Here is a 24,313-nt window from a genome sequence, read left to right as displayed (position 1 = left end):
ACTTGGTTCAAGGTAATACAATTTAGTATCAGAACTAGTGTCCAAGCATATTGAAGGATGGAGAATTTAGTAACAGATCAACTTTTGCAAGAGCCATCTCCCACATGAACCTTTTACTCAAGAACCGCAGGGCAAACGCAGAAGACCATATGCTCTAAAGTAAAATCCCCCATATAAGAGCAAGACTTATTGCTGACACAAGTCAAAACAGGTAACACTTTGGCAAAGCCTCTTGCCTTACAGTAGATGTCACCTCCTGATATTGCCTTGTTTCTATTGATATGCTTAATACAGCCTTCTGTTTTCTAATTAAAGTTAAAAGCAACTCATCTAGAAAAAAATCTCTCCGATGAGGACAGCAAGGCAGAAAAATTTTACCTAGCTAAATACCATGTATATCTACCATGAACAATCAACTCAAACTTCACGACGGGAGTAAATATAAAAGCTTGACCTTTTATCAACTTAAAACCCTTCAAAAAAAAACAGATGTCTACCCTGTCTTAAATCAGAACCCTACCTTACCAATATGCCCACAGCGAAATATTTGGACACACACACACACACACAGGAAAACAAAACAAAAAAAGCTTCAACAGTTACATGGATTTACTGAACTGTGTAAATGAATCTTCAGATTCCTAATGAATATTAGTCACTCAAAAGCAGATAACTCTTACCATTCGTCTTGTAGACAAGGTGAAAGGGAAATCATGATGGAGCAGTCTTTAGCAGTCATTGCTATTCTGTACTGTTGCACCTACCCAACATAGAAATGACAAGAATTTTCCATTATTATTTGTATTTACCTTTATATAAAGCATATACCATTCTTTATGTTCTTTCAAAAGGCACCGGTACACTTAGTATATTACTATGTTGGTAGTTAAAAGAGCTGGAAATTATCTCTATAGCAGATGTTTAGCAAGAACAAGTGCTTTTACAGCATCCTGTGTAAAAACTGTGTTTATTTCTACAGAAATGTCTTTTCCTGAAGGTCAGAGAAGCACCTGGTCATGTAAATGCCTCCTCAGCCTAGACAGGAAATAGCCAGCTTTTTTTTTTTCCATGAACAGGTGCTAAATAGTTTGGTTTTAAGTGTTTCTGCTACATACCATACAGCTTGGCACCCTGTCAAAACTAAGCACTTTTACCTGTACAAAATTCTAACGAGACAGTGGTGATGCTAACAGGCTATCCATCGATTTCAGTTAGACAAGTGTTTATTAAAAACTGTCAGACAAAAGTTTCAACAATATATACAGGAAAAGTACCTTTGTTAATGCAAATGCTATTGTCCCATCATCTTCAGTTGAAAGATCTAGCAGCTTCTCATAAAATGCTTCATTGTAAGGCCCATCTATCTGTAATGTACTTCTAAATAAATTTTAAAAGAAGATTTACAGACAGCCAAGATGATTTACTGATAGCCAGTGAGATCTTTCTTAAGCAGCCCAGATATTCAGATTAGAACATACCAACACCAACACCAGTAAAGATGGCAACAGGTTAATTAACACCCTGACCAATCCCTATTAGCCTCATTTTGCTTAAGATCTGCTACTGTTTAGGTTTGGGTGTTTGTTTTGGTTTGTTTGTTAGTTTGTTTTTAAGATTAATCACTCTTAATTCACCCTCACCTCTGTATCACAAAAACAGCATTTTTTTTAGTGAAAATTGGAAAGTTTCAAAGTTTGTAACTGTGGAAGTTCCCAGAAAGCCAAGCTTTCTGGGAAAATAGTGGGGCATGAACTTTCTTACAAGGCCCTGCTCCCCACCCCCCCACTTCATAATGCGTGCAGGTACTTGATGTGCTAGCAATGGAATGGCTTACTTGGTCTCCTTCCTTCCTATGTTAAATACCTGGACTCCTGAAAATATGAACCCATAAAAATGGAGTTTTAGAGCATACAGACACCACATAGATAAAAGAATACATTTTCAAGTGACTTGCTTCACGTACAAATATCCAGGTAAGCCCCACTGCAAATGGTTTAAGCAGAACTTAAGGCCACTGCATTGCCTGCAAGAATATAACCCTTCAAATTGCAACAAAGGAACCCAAAGCTGCACCACCTTGTAAGTGAAGCCACAGTGCCCTCTTGTGATCAGTGGCAGAATTACAGGCAAGTTACCCCTCAAGAATGCAAAAAAGTGTCAAAGTTACGGCTTTTTATAGTGATTATTTCAACTAATAAGCCGTATTTTAGAACAAATGTAGCAGCTTGCAATATTCAATATTTGTTCACCAGGCACGATATATAGCAAGATAAAGATTCATGTGCCTCAAGTATGATTTGATTGCTTGTGATCTGGCATTTTAAGCTACTCTTACTCTTAACAAGGTCAGGCTGAACAAGAGCAGATATTAATTAGTCCATTATCCCTTCAATTGTTCTGTTACATCCTGCAAGTTCAGTTTGGATTGCTGCTGAATATCAAAGTAAGGGTTTTAAAGGGCAGGTAGTAGGTAGACCAATACGACTTGAGAATGACTGTAAGAACGCCATTATTACTGCATTTAATGCCATTATCATCTTCCACTTATCTGGCATTTCAAGTTAGAGATTCAGAACATGCAATACCATTAACGATGGTGACACACAGCATACCAAAAGATAACAAATAGTTGCATGTGTACAGACTCAGTCTTGCCTGCAAAGCTATTTAATCAGAACTGAAAAGACATCAAATCTTACCTCTCTTCAGGAAACTCCTCTAAGTACTGTTCAACTCTAGTGTACAACGGATAGAGTCCTTCAATATCCAGCATGTCAAGCATCTGAGCCTGAAGGGTTTTATAAAGCAGACAACCCTTTGGTAAGCCAGAGCTTTCCAATTTATGTTTACCTAGAAGAAAATATATTTTCAAAAAAAAAGGCAAATATGATATCTTTGTTTTGCTTCATTTTGCTATCACAGGTACTTGTTCACAAAGCAAATCCAAATGTGCTTCAGACCAGTCAAAGAAAAAAAGCCAAAACACTTCCATTTCCAAGCACTAATATAACAGGTGCCTCTACTTAATTGCACATTTAAATAATACGTATTTGGCTGTAAAATACCATACTTGGTATACAACTCTACAAATTATTCAGATGAAAACGAACACTTCCATTGCAATCTACTTGTTCACATCTACAAGAATTTTTTTGCAAGTTTGAAGCCACCACAAATTTGATTTCAACAGTACAAACTGCTGGTAGAGAGTAATTTGGCAAATCAGAGTCTCTCTCAGATAGTATAAATTGAATCGTATTTGATATTTGTGTAAGACAGACAGCTCTTTCTCCACAAAATACGGCAAAAAGCAACCAGCAGTAAAACAGATCTTCCTTAAAGCAGATCAAGAAGCACACTATTTGTATAATTGGAGTAATTAGCAGCTTCTTGAACAATTCAAACTTTACGGGGAATTAACATGATTTACAGCCTTCCAGCTCTCATTTCCCATTTTTCCCCCCGGTATTCATACCTTCTCTTTACCAGGAGTGGTGTAGAAGAAAATAAAGTGAGCTACACCCTAGCTGGCTAGTCTGACAGAAGGAGCAAGGAAAGGCAAGAAACAGGTGCTATGTATCAGACCAACAAAAGCAGCCAGATTTCATCACATAGAACATAAAAATTCCCCAGTCATTTAAAATAACCTATTACTGTTACCAGCTCAAATGGGTATTTTCTTTAATTTATCCTCTGCTACCTTCTGAATTCATTTTTACCCCAGTCAGCAGGTACAATGCTAGAAGTTCTCACTGCAAGGTCACCCTACAAACAATTATTTAGCAGCTATGCGGCTCAGAAGTTTTTTTTTTTTAAAAAAAAAAAAAAAGAAATCACTAAATTCCCACTGTTTCAGTTCTCACACCACTATTAAAGACCAACTGAGAGGCAAGCATCCAAATCATTATGTGATAGCATTTAGTTATTGATATTGTTCAAGTAATTATTTCTTACCATTTCTTACTAGCTCCTTATTAAAAGCACTTGCTTCACAGTAGCTTCTTCCTTGTGAAATGGGAACTGTCTTCATATCACCTGCCCTGCAGGCATCAGTACTACTTAGTAGCGTCATAGTTATAACATGGATTAGTTCTTTAACAATTGTCCTTGTACAGTGTGGTCCACTGACCAATCCATTTGAAGGGAAAAAGAAAGGTTTTAAGTGACGAGCAAGTTCGTTCCAGTCAGATACACATTCCTGATCATCTTTACAGCCATAAATTAGTTCCCCGTTCTACAAATGAAAAAGGGAGATTGAGACACTTCATGAAATACAGTTACTCATACTTAGTTAATCAAAGTATTACATTTAATGTTTTTAAATGACACATGAAAGCGTTAGTATAACAGTATACATACAAATACACCCATTCCCAATCTCTTACTCAGATACCCCAGGTAACAACCTTTGAATTAGGACCACAAATAAAACAAACCATTTAAGTCACATGCTACTTACTCAACTACTGTAAGTAATAAGAACAATAGAAGTGAAATGATACTTAGCTTGTTTTCCTATTTCTTCTTTTTGAATAATGTCAATAGTGAAAAAGTGCAAACAAAAAAGTTAAACAACCTTTTTTTAAAAGCCAAATAGGAAAAGGAAAGCTATAATCGAAAGAGACAGAAAAATCATATTTACCTGCAGTCTAATAAATAAACAGGACAGTTCATACAATTTTAAGTAATTCAAGTAGTTGGCTTAATACTTGAATAAATTGAAAATAATTTTATTTCTTAGAATTAATCTAAGATCCGCATAATCCATCACTTACTGCTTTATATTTTCCCTACATTACTTCCACATAAAAGGTGATTTTTTACTTCTTCAGTGAGGCATGCTGTGCGTTTGACTTGCACAAATGTTGTAATTGTAATTTCCAAAAATACTTGTAGCAACATGCGAAGTTCTCTACCTTCTTCGTCCTGAGGCATACCAAGTTTTAAAACGGTCACCTTTGAAAGTCTTTTTCTATTAGTTGTTCCTTTGTGATTCACTGCAACTAATTAGTTCTGGAAAACTCCTATTTACCTGTCCTAACTTGAAATCTAACAACAGATTTTTCCATTTTTCCATTCTCTTCTACTTCATGGTCCATTAGTGATGGTGCCAATTAAGCAGTATCTTGACTGTTCAGGTGCTGAAGTCAAGTTGTTTAACCAAGGAAATTAAAAAAAAAAAGCAAGACAGAGACGGATTTGATTGCTTACCTTAAATATTTTCAAGTTGTTCTGTGCCTCCTGTAATAAGCTCTTCAAAGCAAAGTGCATTCTTTGTTTATTTCTAGGGGGAAAAAAAAGCATATAAACATCCAAGAAATCCAAGAATGTTTTATCACCACCATTAGGTATTTACACCTATGCCTGGAGGACTCTGTCGAGTCAAAACTGGGCACCTGAAGTGAACACACCCATTAAGCATTGTTACTCATGCTAAAGTCACTGCAAAGACTAACTACTGGAAATTAGAATATTAAATCTGGGCAAATTAAAACACTTCTGAGGTTTCATGTTATGTAGCAGAAGGTACTGTTGCATTAATTAAAGAACTCTGATTCCTGAAATAGGTGTTAAGAGGCATATAGCACCAGAAACATTCACTGTAAAAGTCAGACAAGCAGGCATTAATCATTTTTAATGCTTCTGGGAAACTCAAAGTAATCTGAGAAAGAAATCTACAATGGATTTTTTTGCCGCAAAAACACAGGTCACACAACTCCTTACCCTGAGAAGAGATCCAATGGGCAATATTTACTTGGTCGCTTCCATTTTCCATTTGCTACCTGTTGAAAAGCAGAACTACTCTTGTTAATCACTTTCTGTAATAGCTGTTCTCGGTTATTTTAAGGCAGGTGTGTGGCACTAATATCCTCTCTTCAGAAGTCCCATGATACTTAAACTCCTTGGACTTCCAGCTCATGACTACTAAGTGTCTTCCATGTCATATTTGCCTCAAAACACTCAAACTGTATTCACAAATGGAAAGTAGGACGAAAGGTCACATTAAATTCCAGTAAGCCAGTTATATGATTTCAGATACAAAATGGACATTGCTCATATACATCCCACGTGTTACTGTAGTGGGTTTACGTGGCATGGTTTTGGTATAGCAGGGGGCTATAGGGGTGGCTTCTGTGAGAAGGATCTAGAAGCTGCCCCATGTTTGGTAAGGGCCCCACCACTGACCAGAGCCAAGCCAATAAGCTGTGTTGTTTTGTGCCTCTTTGAGAGCATATTTAAGTCAGGGAAAAAAAAATAAAAAAATAAAAATAAAAAAAAAACAAACACTGCGCCAGACAGCAGCTGGGAGAGTGAAGGGAGTGAGGAACGGCCTTGCAGGTGCCAAGGTCAGTGCAGAAGGAGGGGGAGAGGTGCTCCAGGCGCCGGAGCAGAAGTCCCCTGCGGCCTGTGGTGAGGACCATGGTGAAACAGGCTGTCCCCCTGCAGCCCATGGAGTACCACGGTGGAGCAGGGTTCCACGCTGCAGCCCGTGGAGGAGACCACGGTGGAGCAGGTGGACCTACACCGACGGAGGCTGCCGCCTGTGGAAGACCCCTGCCAGAGCAGTTTCTGGGCCGGACCTGTAGCCCATGGAGAGGAGCCCACGCAGGAGCAGGTGACCTGGCAGGAGCTGCTGCCCGTAGGGGAGCCAGGTTGGAGCAGTTTTCTCCTGAGGGATGGACCCCATGGTATGGACCCATATCTGCAGCAGCTCTGGAAGAGCTGCTGCCTGTGGGAAGCCCACACCAGATCAGTTCATCAAGGACTGCATCCCGTGGGTGGGACCCCACAGCACAGGGAACAAGAGTGACCGAGAAGGAGCAGCAAAGAAGCACTGGAGACTGACCATAATCCCCATTCCCCCGTTCCCTTGCGCCACTCGGTGGGAGGAGGTGGAAGAGGGTGGATGGGGGAGAAGGTGCTTTTGGTTTCTTTCCTTTGTTTCTTGCTTCTCTAGGTTGTTAGTAATAGGCAATAGATGTTACTATCTCCCTATGCTGAGTCTGTTTTGCCCATCACAGTAATTACTGCATGATCTCCCTGTCCTTATCTCAACCCTTGAGCCCTTTTCATCATATTTTCTCCCCATTCCTCTTTGAGGAGGGGGAGTGAGAGAGCAGTTGTGGAGTTCAGCCGCCCACCGGATTAAAACCACCACAGTTACCTGCTGCTTTACAGTATGGGATGTCACCATGCATTCGCTGAGCTGTATTTAAGAGGAAATTTGATTTAAGAGTTTACCTTATCAACAGGTTCAATAGTCCCTAAGGACAAATATTGTATTTGTTTGCTTCCAACTTCCCACAGAAATTTTTCCACCTCTCACTAAATAGATTCACACCCAGCAACTCAGATCCATATCCACCTACCATTGTTAGTCATATCAGAGGTTTAAGCAACAACACGCAAGTTTCAACATGAAATAAGCTTATAACTGTGAATAAAACACAGTACTGTCAAAAGAAAGCAGGACGAAGACCAAAAAAATTACCTTTAGATGCTGATGCATACAGTAACGACACACCTTGTGTTTTATCTCCTGTGAAACATGGCTGGAAAAAGGAATGAAGCCACACTTGGGCTAAAACAAACAAACAGAAATGATTACAAATAGAAATGCATTTCTTTCTACAAAGGGCCCACAATATGCAAATCTTTCAAGTATTTACACAGAAAAAAAAATATAAATCAATGCCTAATACTTAAAGGTTTTATATACGTCACTGTACATTATTCCCAATTATTTTAGAGTACTCAGTGAAGAAATAAGGACACACAAAATTGCTGTGGCCTACAGAAGAAACCTACTAATATCTGGGAATTTAACAAGTTTCAAAAGATCAGAAATTTGGTGAGGGAGCAGGGATGGTATTTTATCCTATGGGTCACAGCAAAAGCAGTGAGCTATGCCATATCCTACTGCTGAATTTCTTCAAATCTGCTCTGGTCAGTACACGCTTAAAAACTGTAAACGAACAAAACCACAAAAAAAACAGAAGGATTTTCTCCTATTCAATACCTTAATCTCTATGCAGAGGATTGGCCGATGTTCCACAAAACGATAGGTCTGCAGCCTGGTAAGATTAGGAAGGCACATTGCATAACCACTAAGTGTGTCCATATCCTTATCACAGCGAGACTCTAGAGAGAAAAAAAAACACCACCAAGAAAATTAAGTGTGTGGATTTTTCTTTTACACTGTAGTTGTGTTGTTCAGCAGTTGGGGGAAAAAAGAAATGAAACAAAACACACATACACACAAAAAAAACACAACACAAAGGCAGGACACAGTTTAGCAGGATTTAGCCAATTATGCACTTGCATAAATCTGGCCTTCCCATTAGCAACACCCATTTTCTCCTTCCTCAAAAGTGTCATAAAGAGTGCTTCAAGAGCTGCTTTTAATGGCCTGTTTCCAGCTCATCCTAGGAAACTTAGCAATGAGAGGCCTGAAACAGCAAAGGAGTGGCCAAGGTAGAGATTTATAACTGTATTCAAAGACACGATCTCATGTGTGCTTACTAAAATTGCTGCCATCCCTGGGCCTGTGGAAATGGACAGGCGTATCAATAGCGACAGGCAGAAGTTGAGGAGAAAGTGTAAATCTAAACAGAATCCACAAGTGGCTTAGCTCGATTCCTCAGTTTGCATGTAGTGCTTCTGCAAGGTTTCAAACATTTGTCCCAGGCTTGAAATCAAGATACAATGTACTGAAAAATATTGATAGGAAGCAACTAACTGAAGAACCACCTCTCCCTAACATTCCAGTATTTACAACAAAATAATAAATAGGACAAAAGCAACATAAAAGAAACAAAAGTTAGGCTCCTCCTCCTTAAAGGAGGATTCCTGATTCTATGATAGTTTATTGCAAGAATTTTTAAAACCACCCAAAAATAGTATTTCTGAATATAGTCCAGATAAACAGTCTTGAGGGGAAAAAAAAAAAAAAAAAAAAAAAAAAAACACAAGCAAGCAAAAAGGTTTCGGACTAAGGTTACAAGGAATTGCATAGATTAAAGCCTTGAAATAACCTCCCTCCACGCACCTTCGGGGAAAGGTAACAGGACAGAGAAAGGTCTGTGAGATTTTAATTCAAATTTAATGAGAACATACAGTCCTAGTTTTTCAAATATCTCTGTTGCTAAAAAGACAGGGAATACATGTGTTCAGTTAACAGCATCTGTTCTTAAAAAAAAAAAAAAAAAAAAGCCCATTCTTAAAAATATATCACAATAGAAAACAAAACAAATAAAAAAATCACAGAAAAGGAAGCCTCCTTAGGCACCACCCTGCAAACACATGCAGTACTTCACTAGGATGAGCAAGAGGAAACCTCTGTTTAAGATCATTTTGTTGAAAAAAAGTAACTAAATTCTATCATTAACTTCTACCAAAGCATCGTTGGTTTTGTAACTTCTGTTTTTCACTTTAGCAACTTTTATTAGGCACAGTATTCACTTACCTTCCTGGTTTCTGGTACTGTGAAACTTTCTCAGGTGACAAGTCAATACAGAGTGCCTTTTCCATAGGTAAATTAAGTCACTTTTTCCAAGGGATCAAAGGCTTCAAGGAACTGGCTACACTTACCAAAGGATTTAATATCACATCTTTCTTCTATGAAATCTCCTAAAACAGATGTTTCTGAGCCTTCTAAAGAAGGCTTGAGAAAACAGTATTTTAATGTGTATCTTCCACCACCCTCCTTGATCTTTCTAAAGGACTTCAAGAGCAAGGTAAAAAGCTTGTTCAGGAATTATCAAACACAGGCTTAATGTGGATCCCTTTCTCCAATTTGATGAAACCACTAGCAGATGCAGTTTTAAAGCCTGGAACACACCCATTTTTCCACAACAAATTTTCAGCTTTTCATTGTTTTAGTACTGAAAGAAGTTCCCTCATGTTCTGGGTTATGATACTTTTTTTAACTTTATTTTAAAGCACAATGTTTTTATAGCTTGAGCAATGACCCCCTTTTAATGGGGCACTTACCTGGCCTCTCTGGCTGAATCTTTAAACAGAGCTGTCTTACGAAGTCTAAAGGCAGTTGAATAATTTCCTATTTAAAAAAAAAAAAAAAAAAAAAGTAAATATATGTATTTCAACACAAAGATTAACACCCAGAGTTTGGGAGTCTTAAAATGGAATACCAAAGCTCAACGGACATTAACAGCAGTATACTAAGCTATACGATCAGCAGCTTCTCTCTCAGGTTAACCACCTATATGAAGACCTGCACCTGAGTTCACATACAACACTTTGAAAACAAAATGGAATTTTAACAAATGCATGAAAAAAGTCATTTTTCAGGATGAGTTTAACGTTCATGAAGAAACTTGCATCATTTCCCAAATGAAACAGTCCCACTTCTGGCCGGTGTCTCGCTCCCCACCCCTCCAAGGCAGAGTTGTGCCCATCAGGTTCCAACCCCAACTTCCCCACTCGGGTACCTGATGGTCAGTTAACGAGATCTCGCCACCTTGAAGTGCATGGCAAGGAAAGTTACCTCTGAGTGCACACAGATCTAGACAGTTTGTGTGAACCAGATTCCTCCCCTTGTTTTGCAAAGATAGTCTCAAAACCTATCTTTCTCACCTCTCACCTTATACAGGGCCAAGGAATGACCACTTTTTTCAGCAGTAGCTTGAAACAGTTCAAGCCACAGAGTACAATCCAATCACCTCAGCAGCACAAAGCAGGATCTTTGTTCTTAACCAAATGCTTCTTGTGTGTGTAGCTTGCTCAAGAATATCTCTAAACCCTATTAATTGCTTTCAGTGGCATTCAGTGTTCCCGAAAAGACTGTATAGTTTACCATGCATAAGCCATTTATTTTAAGAATAAAACATTTACCCCATGGTGAACATAATTCTCCCCAAAGAACTGCTTCATGACATGTTTTCCAAAGTCTACGATGTTTTGCAGATGGTGTAGTATTTCCTCTGAAGTCTGGAAGAAAGAAACATAGTAATTAAATTATGAAATAATGATAAACACTACTCAAGGATACATACGCGTACTACTCATAGACTTAGCACACCAATTAAGTCAGTACATATTGAAATTAAACGGACACACACAACTTAGGCTACATTTGTTTCCCTGCTGCTCTTTAAGAGGCTGGGATGGCCACAAAAAACAGAGAAGATGATTATTCAACTTGAGTTTCAGAGGAAAAAAGGACAGAGAAAATTAAGAAAGTGGAAGTTGGGGAGATCACTCAAGATCTATTATTAGTACTCAACAGCTCAAAGATCTCTAAGTAAAAGCAGAGACGCAGCAAGCCTCCTCACCAAGAGGTTGAGTTCAGGAGAGCCTCTGAGTGCTACAAAATACTTCACCTGGAGGTTCAGAAGAGAATGGCCCAAAAGACTGAGCCAAATCCCAAACCTTTGCACAAACAAAACTTGTTACCTGTCCCAAATGCTGCCCTAGACAATGAAAACTCTTAGTATAGCACCATCATTAATTTTACACTGTGCGTCTATAAGGAAACACCGAAGTTCTTCCACAAGATAAAAACGCCAAGCTAGACAGGAACGAAGCTGTCTGAGTGCCAGCAGCAGGATGGCCACCTCGGCGTGGTCTCACTTGGGCACGCTTCTGCACCTCAGAGAGGCAGCAGAGGGCCCGTGCACAAAAAGCCTTTCAGTATGATCACATCCCCAGTACATGAGCATACTCTGGTTCTCTGCACACTGTTCTATTGGTACTACAACCTCCAAGCTCCCTTCCTGGATCTTTTTCTGGAAACACTCCTTTGCCTACACTACAGAGCACTGAACCACACAGATGTGCTCCTGGGATTAAGTTACAGTAGAAGAAGAGGAAATGTAACACTGATGTCCCAGTTAGAAAATCACAGAGGGAAAAAAAAACATCAACAGGAGAAAAAAAAAAGTTCTGTACTCTGCACTACAGAGCAGCAGAAGAGAAAATAAAATGCTAGGAGGGCTTCACTCAGGTAATGACAAAGACTTGATGGAGAACCAGGGAAAGACAACATCCAGCAGGAATTAAATGTGTAAGGAGGATAAAGCAGACCATCGCTAACCAGGCAATTTTATTACCTTTATTCTATAATGCCATTACAATAGGTAGATTTTTTTCCACCAGGAGGGGTTACCTAACAAATTTACACCAATTGCATAACTCGGATTATTTTGTTACCATAATTCAGGCCTGCTGAGACTGCACACCAAGTTTAATACTCTTCCCTTAGCAGAATTAATTTTCCAGACTGAAACAGCAATTCACAGCACTGCAATACACCGAGAGGCTGCTACTGGATGTTGCTGCGGTACTCCAGCCTCTCACTTCAGTAGCACTCAGTACTACGCCCTGCTACTTTATTATGGAGCGTGCTACAAAAAAAAAACAAATAAAAAATCCTTTGCAGCAAGTAGAAGTCCAATTTTCTCCGAGCACTTGCATTTCTATCATTCTGTAAAGGCCAGGACAGCACTAATTCTTTAACATGCCTGGCATACTGTATGTGGAGCTATTTCTCAGAACAGCTCTCCCTGAATCCTTTTAAGAGAGCCAAAATAAGCTTGGAGCCTCCTCAGAACAGGCAATCTTCCACTGCTTGAGTTTTACAACAAAACACACACCGATGGTGCCTGAGTAACTTTCTCAGCTGCCGTCATCTGGTCTAAAGAACTGCCTCTAAAAGAAAATAAAGAATAGGCAACAAGATAAGTGAGCAGACCACCCACATGGGTACAAAAAAGCCTATTTTTAAAGCAGCATTGCTCAGCCTGCGTTCTGCAGGAAGGCCAGCACCCATCACGAGTGCTGAGCACACCTACATCCACGAGAGGTGGCTGCCAGCAGCCCAAGCTCCTTTGCTGCTCCCCACACAAGGCAGGGAGCAGCGCTGGGTACGTCCCTGTTCCTCTGCCCTCACCCTGCTTTGACACCTGCCCACACCCCTTTAACAGCAAGTGTATTGGGAACACTGCAAACAAGAAATAAAAAACAACTAACAAACTACTGGAGCACCACCCTTTAACATTAAAAAAGGCAAAGATGAAAAACTTTGAAGGAGCCACCATTCCGGCCAGTTCATCTAGCCAAAAATGCCAACTCTCAGAGGTTCCACATAACAGAAAGGCAAACATCCACTCGTGCAAAACACCCATGTACACTAAAATTAGCAACATGCCATTGAAGTCATTCCACGAGTCCTGATACTTGGCATTCTACTCAAGAAATGTAATCCCGTTATATTATTCACTATCAGTACTTTTTATTCAAACACTTAATTGTAACAATAAAATTATAATTTGTGATACTATCGTCTTGTTTAACTGCTGAGTTATGTAGTCCCAAGCAGTATAAATGCAAAACAGCATTTGGACTTTTTTTTTTTTTTTTATAAAACCTTTTCCAAAGGAGCTAAACAGCAGAGACTGAGATGCACATCTGAATTTCAGTATGCCTCTTACTAGAAAGTATTTTGCTTCAGCTGGTTCTTTCAGAATTGTTTACACTGGATGAGCTACAACATCACATGCAGAAATGTATCACCCTGGATCCTAACTGATCTTGCACCAGACAGGAATAAAAGTTACACCTAAAAAACATTTCTTCTCTATTGCTGTCACATTGCTCTGTCCAAGTTTGTCCCAAAACTGCTTCTGCAGGGCCACACTCGTTGCTAGATCAGATACAACACGCAGGAACACCTACTGCGACGTATCTCTATGCTTGGTGGGATTCTGAGCAATTTTATTCACCTGATTATGCAGGAGAAAAAAATAAAAAAAATCAAGAATCTGAACATTGCTTAAGAAGTAAAAGAACAGCATGCCCAGGCCATTTTCCCTTGTGTTTCACTATTCCAATCCAGAAACCTACGTGCATACCAAAGAGGTTCACAGAAGTATCATCAACTTCAACTCTGAGATACGTAAAGGTGAAGTTACTTCCTAGCTTCCACTGCCATTTCTTCCTGACCTGTCAGTTTTTAAAAACCAATTAGTATGCAAGACTATCTTCAGACTAAATAAATAAATAAATGCTGGTACCTCACGTGTTTTGTTCTTTATTTAAAGAGCCATAGACCGCTTTGTATTTAAGCCATTCCCCGCACCTCTCAAGTAACGTGCCAAAAAGACTACTCACCAGGTTAGAGACATGGCAGAATTTGAACCTCCTGCTTCTTTTGCTCTTATATTTTTTCCCTGGGAGCACTGTGCTGACACTTCATTTTTACCCATCACCTTTGATTCCTGATAGTTTTTTATGCCTTTTAAAGTAAATCTAAGGTAACCCCCTTCAGTTCCTTTCTCAAGCAGAAAAATCTTGTGCCACAGCCCATGAAAACAGAGGCCGTGTCCCGCTCTGCTTTCTGCAGCAGCCAGGGCAGTGAAGTCGCTCAGTGACAATGGCCGTTCTTGCAGTATTTCCTGCAGCACCACCGCTCTCCCACAGGTCGATAAGCAACATTAACACTGCCCCCATTGCCACAGACATCCTTACAAAAAGCCATCCCTTCTACACAGTCACTGCCATCTTAAAATTTGATCCCCCCAGAGGTCATGGTCTCAGCAGTCACATAACCTTAGTTACGTAAGAAGATCTCACATTTCTGTTCTGTTGCCAAAACTCCTGAAACACAAGCACATTTCAAAACGTCCCCTTTTTCTTACTCCTGTCGGTTGCCGTTCTTTTGCAGGTTTCTTCTCTCTCCTCAGACAGGTTTTTTTTAACTTACCTGGGGGCTTTTATCACCAGAACGTGTTGAATCTTACCTTATTCTGGTTTGGGGGAGACTTCAAAAACCGCAGCACCACACAGCGCTAAAGAAAGATAGGAAAGAATATTGATTTCATTAGTATTTAAGCACATCAAAGTAAATTGCATCTGAACACCGCAAGGGTCTGATTCCCCAATCTAGCTCATCTAAAACACTGGGAAAAAAAAAAAAAAAAAAAAAAGAAAAGAAAAGGCTTTTTAAAGGCTTGATTCACTCAACTTGAAATCAAGTACATCAACTTCTGCTCCCAGATTTGCCACGACCTCCTCTATTGACCTTACCAAGGCAGCCACTCTGTCCTGTCACCAGCTGTAAAAGGGAGAACACTCCCTTAGCTTCTATCTCTGAAAGTCTGCCGTGTCAATTGTGACTGCCCCTAAAACACAGCATCAAACAAAAATACAGAAAAACACCCTATCGTTTTTGCCCAAAAAGTCTTTGGAAAAAACTGTGAGACCCAATAAAATATCTGGTTATAACATTTTGTGACACTGAGCTGATTTTAAGCAGATAGCTTTTAGTTAGCAGCAATAGCTACACAGCTCTGCTGATACCGGTACTGAGAATTATTACCAGTGGAAATATCAGGGGTGTATTTTTCATGCTAGTGCATTATTGATTCATTCAACTGATTCTTTACTTGCAAATCCTGGGTGCAGTTGTTGCCATGAGGTTTTTTGTCTGTTATCTTAAATGCTTTACGGATTGAACATCAAAGATACAACATGCCAAATGAAGGGCCAAATCCAGAAGAAAACAGATTTCTTAGGAAGCTGGTACTACCCTTCACACTTGGAGGATCAGATCAACTAGATCCTAGTGTTCCCCAAACTTCATTCCCTATACGTACCCCCCCAAGCCCTTAGACTGCTTACCAGTACTTTCATCAATGCACTATTTACCACCAAAGCATTAAGTTAATTGAATAGCAGTCCGTACAGACAAAAAGATGAAAACAGCAGCAACAAAAAACAAAACGAAAGAAACCAAACAAAAAAACAGGCTACAAAATCAAGGAGAGAAAAAAAAAAGCAATACATTAAAGTAGGAAAAAGTAACACATGACACATCAAGAGGCTTCAGATCTTTTGAAGAATGAAGACAAGCTAGAAAAAAATACTGAATTCAAAGGAAAAACTGCAATTTTTTCTTTTATTAAAAACCAATCCTGCAGTCCTTTCTCTGTAAGCATGTTCAGCATTCAGTTCACAACAAAAGGCATCAGAATATCAAATAGGACTGCCCTTATTATTCAAATAAAGAATTTAAGCAAAATTATTGCATGAAATTTGGTAAATGGTAACAAACATTCCCACCAGAGCCCATTACCACACTGGAGCTACAGCAAAACGTGGCCAGCTGTTAGAGGCAGCTCAGTGTGAGTGGGAGCAGCAGGGATACAGAAAGCTGCTCACAGAGCACATCGGGCTTTTAACAATAGCTCCATGCTCTAGAAGGGCACTGCATCAAGGCCCAGCAACGTGAGACTCCAGCCTTATACTTACACATCTGCTTAAAGGCAAATACTTCCTTGGCATCCTACCGTGAAACGATTGTTTGTTTGTCTTTTAAATCATAACTAAAAGTTGATGCTTGCCAATAAAGAGAGAAGCTGTAAGGGGTGCTGCAAAAATGTGCTGAAAGAAGTCACTGGAGAAGACAAACGCGTGCGTGCATGCACACACAACTTTTGTCTTAACGTATCTTGGGAAAAAATGAGTTGCTGGTCTTGGTCCCTGGGAAGTCAAATGATCATCTGCAGTAATTTTTATTCTCTAAAACAGTTACTCTAGCTATTATTTCAATTTTACTTAAAGAAATCCAAACACTGCTTGCAGTTAAGCCAAAATAACAAAACATGACTGGCATCAATCTAGGCACTTTGGATTCGGCGTCATGAAGCCAGGATTAAAAATATATATATACATTTATTCTTTCACAGACCGATATTTGATATTGGACTAAAATTGTTTGGAAATATCTTTAAAACTTCTTTCTCTTAAGACCAAGCTACTCTGCAGGCCTCCTGAATGGGGGAGTTTTCACAAGTTAAACACAACTGGGACAACTCTATAATCCTGACACTTCATGCTTTGGGAAAAACTAAAACTAAAACTAAAACTAACCAGAAGTAGTTAGCATCACTGAGGGGTTTTTGACTTTCAGTCTCTTGCTACATTGTTAACAAAATCTGTTTAAGAGATGGTGCCCATGCAAGAAACGAGAAAATTTGCCTAGAACAACATCGACAACAACGCCATGTATTTACGTATTTTACTTCTACTCTACCACCTCAGCTCACACAGCTTTCGAGTAAGCTTCTGTACAAGAACATGAAGAATTGGCCTGTCCAAACATAAAGCCTGGGAAATGCCACCTCAGCTTCTGCCTTTCCAAGTCAGCAGGCTCACATCATTTGTTATTACACTGCTGTTGTTCTAACCAGAACAAGCAAAGTGCTTTTCTGTAGAGGCAAAACATTTCTCTGATACCTGGTTCTGCAACTGCCCGGTGTAACAGGAAAAGATTCTGATCTAGTTGGTCACCAACTGGTGTTCACATCTGCAAGGTCTTCTGGTAGGAACCAAACCCCTTGGGGTAACAACTAAGTCCCAAGAGGAACCCCACCCTCCTGCCCCCTCCCTCCACAGCATCCCCTAAGCTGCAGTGCCCGGAACCTCACCGGTGTTTCCGTGAGCACTGTGTGCAATTTTACAACACAAAGGTGTTAACCTCTCTGCTGTCAACATACCGCTGTGATGAAGGCATGTGCTGGACAAGCAGAACAATAAACCCCAGAAGAGCTTTAAAGCTGTCTGTATAAAAGTCATGAGCTCCCAGTTGTGAACTACCGCGGAAAACGCTCTCAAAGACTGGTAACAAATCTTTCCTACACTTAACGCCAAATAACTCCTTGCAATCAATTAGACACAGCACCACCACCACCTGCTACTACTTAAGGAGATGAAGGGATGAAGCTGCTCCTCCTACTTTTAGGAAACAATACCTGAAAGCATTGCAGAATTTCTTTATACAATAAAAACTGACTGTTTAATTTAGGGCCTTTAGTGTCAGGCACAAACTGAAGCACAGGAGGTTCCAGCTGAATATGGGAGGTGACAGAGCACCAGGACAGGCTGCCCAGAGAGGCTGTGGAGTCTCCTTCTCTGGAGATCTTCAAACCCCGCCTGGCTGCCATCCTGCACAACGTGCTCTAGGTGATCCTGCCCAGCAGGGGGCTGGACTAGATGATCTTCGGAGGTCCCTTCCAAACCCCAGAAACTTCTTTTCTTCAACCCAAAAAGTTATCAAGAACTTACCCAAAATAGCTCTACAAATGTCAAACTTGCTTCTACCACTGTGGCTATGTAGTGCAACTTAGTCATAGCAGATTTACACCAGCATTCAGCCGTTACACCTACAAGAAGTGCATTCTACCTAAAGTTCAGTCAAAGGGAGAGGTAGGGGTTAAGTGAAGTTAAACAGCACTGCTACACAAGCCCAACTTGAAGTTACTGATCTGCAAATACTAATAAATGACATTTTCACTGGTACCACAGATGAACTATGGACCTACTCTGCTGATATTTCTGCAGTAGAACAGTTGAACTGCATGCAGTTCATATGCTAGCTAAATTATCCTGACATTTTCTATTCCAAACTCATATTCCACAACCCCTTCGATTCTAACTTTAGGTTGAGGGATTTAAACAGAGAACAATGGTTTTCTGTGCAAAGAATCCACCACGGGAGGGAAGCAGATGGCCAAAGAGGTGTCACTGTCACATCTCAGAGCAGACAGCTGCACAGAGGAGCGCTCCTTCCTCTGAGAACTAATAAAACCCAGTAAAAATGCGTCCTCCGCACTGCCTAGGAATTCCAGTCAAAGCTTATCTTTATGATACTCAACAGATGACATTTTAAAGGTCTCCTCTACAGGGTACTGCTGTGGGACACAAGAGATGAACACAAACTAAAAACTGGAAAACTCCATAGCTTTTGAGGGCAGCACACACAGTAATATTGTATAGAAGCGCAGGTTTCCAACTCGGTTTTGTTCTGTATAAGAATGCGGATAAGATCACACAGAACAAAGTGAGGAAAGCTACGTTTCCTGCCACTATGGAGGAAGTTTAGCAATCGCTCACACAAAGCGCAAGGAAGCATTCAGAAATTGGAACAATGTTCTTCTATTTGGCGCAGGAGCCCCCTAAGAACAATCTGATCTCTTCGCATGAATAAAGATTTTCTGCCACTTGGCTTGACCCCATTCAGCATTTTAAGCCATTACTTGGGAGCAAACACCATCCCAGGACTCGCTCCGTGCAGCAGAGCGAGCAGCACCGATCACCTCTTGGTGGCCACCCTCGGGCACGCTGCAGCTGGGTAACGCTGTACATGGCCTGACACCCTAACTGTTAGGAAAAAATAGTCCTTAACATCTAACAGGGCATCAAATACCTCATGGCTCTGTCCAACAGGTGAGTTCTACAAACAGGAACATGAAAACGTGTGCTGAGCTTCCTTCCTCCACACTGCTCCAAACCTGCAGTCAGCAGCAACACCTCCAGCACCGGCGGGTACAGCCAGGCACCTGGCAGCTTCGGTGAGCAGGGGGAGCAAGGAGTTTCAGGAGAACATTTACAGGGATGAGGAAGCAATTAGAAGTCAAAACAGTTAAAATAAAAGGGAAAAGGGACGTTGCTGCTACAGCCGGTGTCTCATGCCACACACACAAGACGTTTTCACATCTGCATCTACAGAACCGTCTGAGGCACTAATGTTGTAAGACGAGTTCTGAAGGGTATTTCTGCTTTTCTGTTCTTTCTGCTCTCTTCATTCACTTCCCCTGCCTCGCGTCACCTTCCCCTTCACCTTAGGAAATACACTGCTAAACTGCACTGCACTCAGAGCATCTCCTTGGTGCAGAAACCTGGTAAGGACAAAGTAAACTTAGTAGTCTGGTACAATATGAAATCAAAATTCTGTAACAGACATTGACTCAAGCAGCTGGTTTGGGTCAAAAAAAAAAAAAAAAAAAAAAGCTTTGCAGCTAATCCACTGCTCATTTGTGAATTTAAAGTCTTTCCAACTTCTGATTCTTTTATAATAAAAAGCTCTGTAGACTGCACTCAGGCAGAGTTGGTCCAGCCAGTGATGGTATCAACAGCCACAGTTACACCCACTTAGCCAAAGGATCAGAAGCAAATACAAAACCGTCTTCCTTTTGTGCAGTGATTATAGACGCATATCTAAGTACTAGTTAAACAAGGTTAACACAAGGAACGTACAGTTTCACAGGTTCAAGTGCCACTCAACTCAAACTAGTAATTGCCTCCTATTCCTAAAAACTTAATTGTTGTTTACAGCACGGCACACATCTCTTCTTTTCTTCTCCACTGATGACACACCTCAATCACATACTTGGCTTTTCAGCTGGATTCTGTAGCTGCTTGCTTCGGTAAACTTGGGCACAAGCTCCTTTGCTCACTCACAGTAAATAAATACATAAATAGTTTTTCAAGTAATTACAACTAGGAAAGAAGGAACAAAGGAATGCATTACATTTAGTCATAAATCTGTTTTCTTGTCCTTTTTCTTAATAGGCAAAAGGAATGCACTTGGGGGTGGGGGGGTTGCTAGACAGTCTATGCTTAGATACACGTACCCCCGAAAGAACACGATGCCAGAGAAACAAGGCCAAAGAAATGCCCTGTAACAGGGGACACGACACAACAGAAGAGGTTTTACTGGTCCTTAACTCCCATTAAAGTTTATGCTGGAATCTTGGTCCAACTTCATCACATGAAAGCTTTTCTTTCCTCAGAAAATTCTACAGAAACAGATGCAAAACTCCTCCCTATGTTATATTGTGTAGCTTTGGTGATTTTTTTTGACCCCTCCAGAGCATGAAATCAATCAGAAATAAGAACGACCATTGGTTTGGAATTTCAGAAGAATCTCCTCAAGGATGCAGAAGTTTTTAAGCTCAAGTCTTAACAAAAATGTCTCTCTCCTAATAGTCAAAATAAAATTCAATGAATGGAAGTTGAGTCTTGCTTCTGATAACTTCTTAGCATGAAAAGGCAAAGCCAGAGTAACTCGGCCATTCTTTAATCAGTGAGAGAGGCAGAGAAGGCCACCACTGATAAGGCCAGCAAAAGGCAGGGGAGTATTTCTAATATTTATACCTGCAAGGAACAGCAAAAAGAACCAGAGCAGAAGAGCCAGCAGTCTGCTCTTCAGTGCCTTGAAGTGGAGACGCTCACAGGTATTAATTCACTATTCCACAGACATTAAGACAAAACCACAACAAAACAGAACACAACAAAACCCGCTCCTAGTCAGGGAACTGGAATTTCTCAGGAACGTCTTGGAATTGTGGGGGCAATACTTTACTTACACTACTTTCAAGACAACAAAACAGATTCAGCCAACTCCACGTAGAAAACCAATGGGATGAAAGGGAAGAACAAAACAGGGCACTCGGGCTCTTGAACGTACACAAAATGCGACCATCTGAAGAAGTGCCTCAAGACGATCCTCTCAACAAGACAGCAACTGATGGTCGGCATCACTCCCTTTTTGCCAAATAAGACCAAGCTGCATCTAGCTCATAATGCTGCCCATAAACTTTTCCCTCTCTTAGCAAAAACTCCTGTGTCTAAACATAAAATCTCCTTAATGGCCCTCTCTCAAAGTAAGCTCATTACAACAAAATTTTCCATTACGATTCAGGTTTTAACTACTCTAACCCAAACAAGCAAAACAACCAGGCAGACTGTTTCATACTTCCAAAGCAGTACTAGGAACAATTACCTAGCCCGATGTGATGCAAAGCACCCCTGCAGACAGAGAATACATTTTATTTCATAGGAAACAAAACCAGATCAGTGTCCCATACGCAGAAAGGGCCCTTCTGCACATCCTTCACAACCACCGTAAGGCAGCGGCAGTCGCAGTGAAATCAGAACTGAACATCCAGATGCGACAGCCCTCTACTCCCGGCAGCCCCCACAAACCCAGCACAGGGACTGGGAAGGGTATCTGTGAAGGAAGCACTGATGACACTGTGATATCCTTCACCCTTACCCATATAACTTGAAGATTTAAAAAATATTTCAGAGAAGAGCCAGGTATTATTAGCCTACTACAAGCACCAGCTGTAGGAACCTTACGCAAGTTGGATCAGCTGCCTTGACTCCCTCCCTCAGCCTCCTCAGCTCTGCTTCATTTACCTTCTCCATCTGTCATCTCCTTTTTCTATTTAGTAAGCTCCCATATGCTCTGGGGATGGTTTACATATTTACTAACAAACTAAGTCCCTTACCAAACCCCGAAGATATCTGTCAGAGCTGCTAGCACTCCGAGACGAGAAACAGATTATTACTAACAATAAAGGCACCTGCAGACACACACCGCAACCTTCTGCAAACACACATCAAGGTTCCTTTGGACTATCTTACTGAATGCAAAACTTACTGGGAAAAAGCCTCCCCTTTTATTGTTTTATTTTATCACCTCCAAGTAGTCATCCTGAAATGTAAGCTTAATGTTCAGACGTATTTTAAAAGGAAGCATTAGATTGCCATCATATCCCAGCATTAAAAAAAAAGTCAACTGCAGCGAAGCACAGGAGGAACATAGATACATGAAGCAAAAACTTCAAATATGTTTCAAGCAGCATTTCAACATTCAAAGGAAATACAAGTCCTTATTTCTAGCGTCACTTACGCTACTTTATAAGAACAACAATTTCCTGAAGCCTTTATGAAAAGAAGCTTTAGTGTCTCTGTAAGAGGAAACAACTGATTAAAAGGCAGAACTACAAATGAGGATTTCCAGCTTACTTCTGAAAAACCAGCTACCTCTACCTCAGCAGAAGGCAGCAGCTTACTAGGAGGTAACTGTCCTACCACAGTTCCTCAGAACCCTCCCTGCTGCTCGAGAGCAGAGCAAAGGAGGTAAAGAACGGTCAAGCTCCGTCTTTAAATCAGAAGCCAAATTTGATACAGAAGGAGCAACATTCCAATAAAATGCAGAGAATACAAAGCATCTTTTATAAACTGCCTAGCGGTCTGTGATTGTGTTCAGCTGCTTTTCTTTTTTTTTTTTTTTTTTTATTTAAAACTGTATCTGTACCACAGCACTTCAGGCATCTCTGAGAACACAGCTACAACAAGTAACCAGAGGATTCACCGGATGGTGAATTGTGACAAGGAAGTTATTGGTAAGGATGGTAAATTGTGGCAAGCAAAGGCTACTAGGATTGAATCAAATACTCAACATTGCCACGTACGGACAAGGACTACGCAATTATTGATTCAATGAACTTGCAGTTTTTGTGTACTTGGGAGAGATCAGTCTGAATGGATCAAGCACCGGCCTCAGGAAGCAAAAGGGAAGTGCCAGTTTTATTTCTCACTGGCACCAATGGTACAGGCGGCCTATCCTTGTTCGTTTCCTGGTAGCAGCATTTTGGCAGGTTGCAAGACAGACAAAGGCTTTTTGACCATCATTCAGTTTCAGTTTGGGTTAAGTTAATCACAGCTGTATTAAAAGACAACAGGAAAAGCTTTGCCACCAGAGAAATTTGTCCCACGATACCATATATCTGCCAAAATTTTAGATTCATCAGAACTACAAAAAGCCAGGAGAACAGAAGCTGGAATATACATTAAGCAAGCAAGCAGCTTCAGTGGTGACGGCGTAACTGGAAACCCTTTGCAGGCGTTCCATCATTAAATGCTGGAGAACTAATTAAAGTAACTCTGTGAAACCATCACTGTGAGACGAGATGCGCTGACGAGGCCAGGCCCCACCCAAGATCCTTTTTTTCCTCGCGGGGTGAATAGGAACAGAGATGCACTTGCAGTGATTTCAGACTCTCTGCCCCTGTACCGACCACTCGGGGGGCCGTGTCACTGCGGCATCCTCGATGTCAGCAGCTGGTACGGGGACCAGCCCCCCAGGCAGTGCTTCACAGCACATCACATCACACAGCACGGCGTGTTCCACGGGACACGGGTCTGTGTCAGACCAACCTCTGCCTACAGGCCACCACCCAAAGGCACTGGAAAAAACGTCTGCTTGTTGGCTGCATCCAGGGCTTATCAGCTCATCACTAGCGGAGCTGCTTGTTGGGCATGTGACTTTCCTGTGACCACGTTTTCAATTTTGGTGCTGTACTAACTTTGGATTAACGGGGCGTTACATTCACGTCTTAAATACGCAGGGAATGGGAGAAGCCAAAAAATAAACATAGCCTTAAAAAGACCCTGCGCCACGAACTGAGGCGTGCCTTGTTCTTCTTAGTCTTCACCCACAAGCCAGCTCTGCTCCACACAATCAGTAACAAGTGTGTGCCCAGCCTGCCTGCTCACCCCAGCCTGAACTCCAGGGACCTGATAACATGAGCTTGCACAGAACCAGTTATCAGTGCTTCAGAGAGTGGATCAGAGGGCAGGAGCTGAAGCTAAACTCCCTGGGTCTTAGTTCACAAAGGGCAGACCAGCTTCTGCTCTCCTCTCCAGAAGGACAGGGGACTTC

At 40.9% G+C, this 24,313-nt stretch overlaps 1 protein-coding gene across 1 annotated transcript in view; it reads right to left on the bottom strand.

The window, feature by feature from the left end:
- Positions 1-24,313, bottom strand: part of IPPK (inositol-pentakisphosphate 2-kinase) — a 29,911-nt gene that overhangs the window by 3,812 nt on the left and 1,786 nt on the right. The window contains exons 2-12 of the mRNA XM_084531489.1: positions 14,760-14,807; positions 10,855-10,950; positions 9,994-10,060; positions 8,021-8,142; positions 7,493-7,582; positions 5,725-5,783; positions 5,212-5,284; positions 3,955-4,234; positions 2,700-2,850; positions 1,275-1,377; positions 681-760 (exon numbers count right to left, since the gene is read on the bottom strand). Of these exons, the coding sequence (XP_084387615.1) occupies positions 681-760; positions 1,275-1,377; positions 2,700-2,850; positions 3,955-4,234; positions 5,212-5,284; positions 5,725-5,783; positions 7,493-7,582; positions 8,021-8,142; positions 9,994-10,060; positions 10,855-10,950; positions 14,760-14,807 (1,169 nt within the window). The remainder of the gene's footprint in view (positions 1-680; positions 761-1,274; positions 1,378-2,699; positions 2,851-3,954; positions 4,235-5,211; positions 5,285-5,724; positions 5,784-7,492; positions 7,583-8,020; positions 8,143-9,993; positions 10,061-10,854; positions 10,951-14,759; positions 14,808-24,313) is intronic.

This window comes from Aythya ferina, assembly GCF_964211825.1.
Source record: "Aythya ferina genome assembly, chromosome: 10".
Lineage (NCBI taxonomy): Eukaryota > Metazoa > Chordata > Aves > Anseriformes > Anatidae > Aythya > Aythya ferina.
Note: the sequence above shows the minus strand (reverse complement) of the source record. Positions and strands in the feature narration are given on the sequence as shown.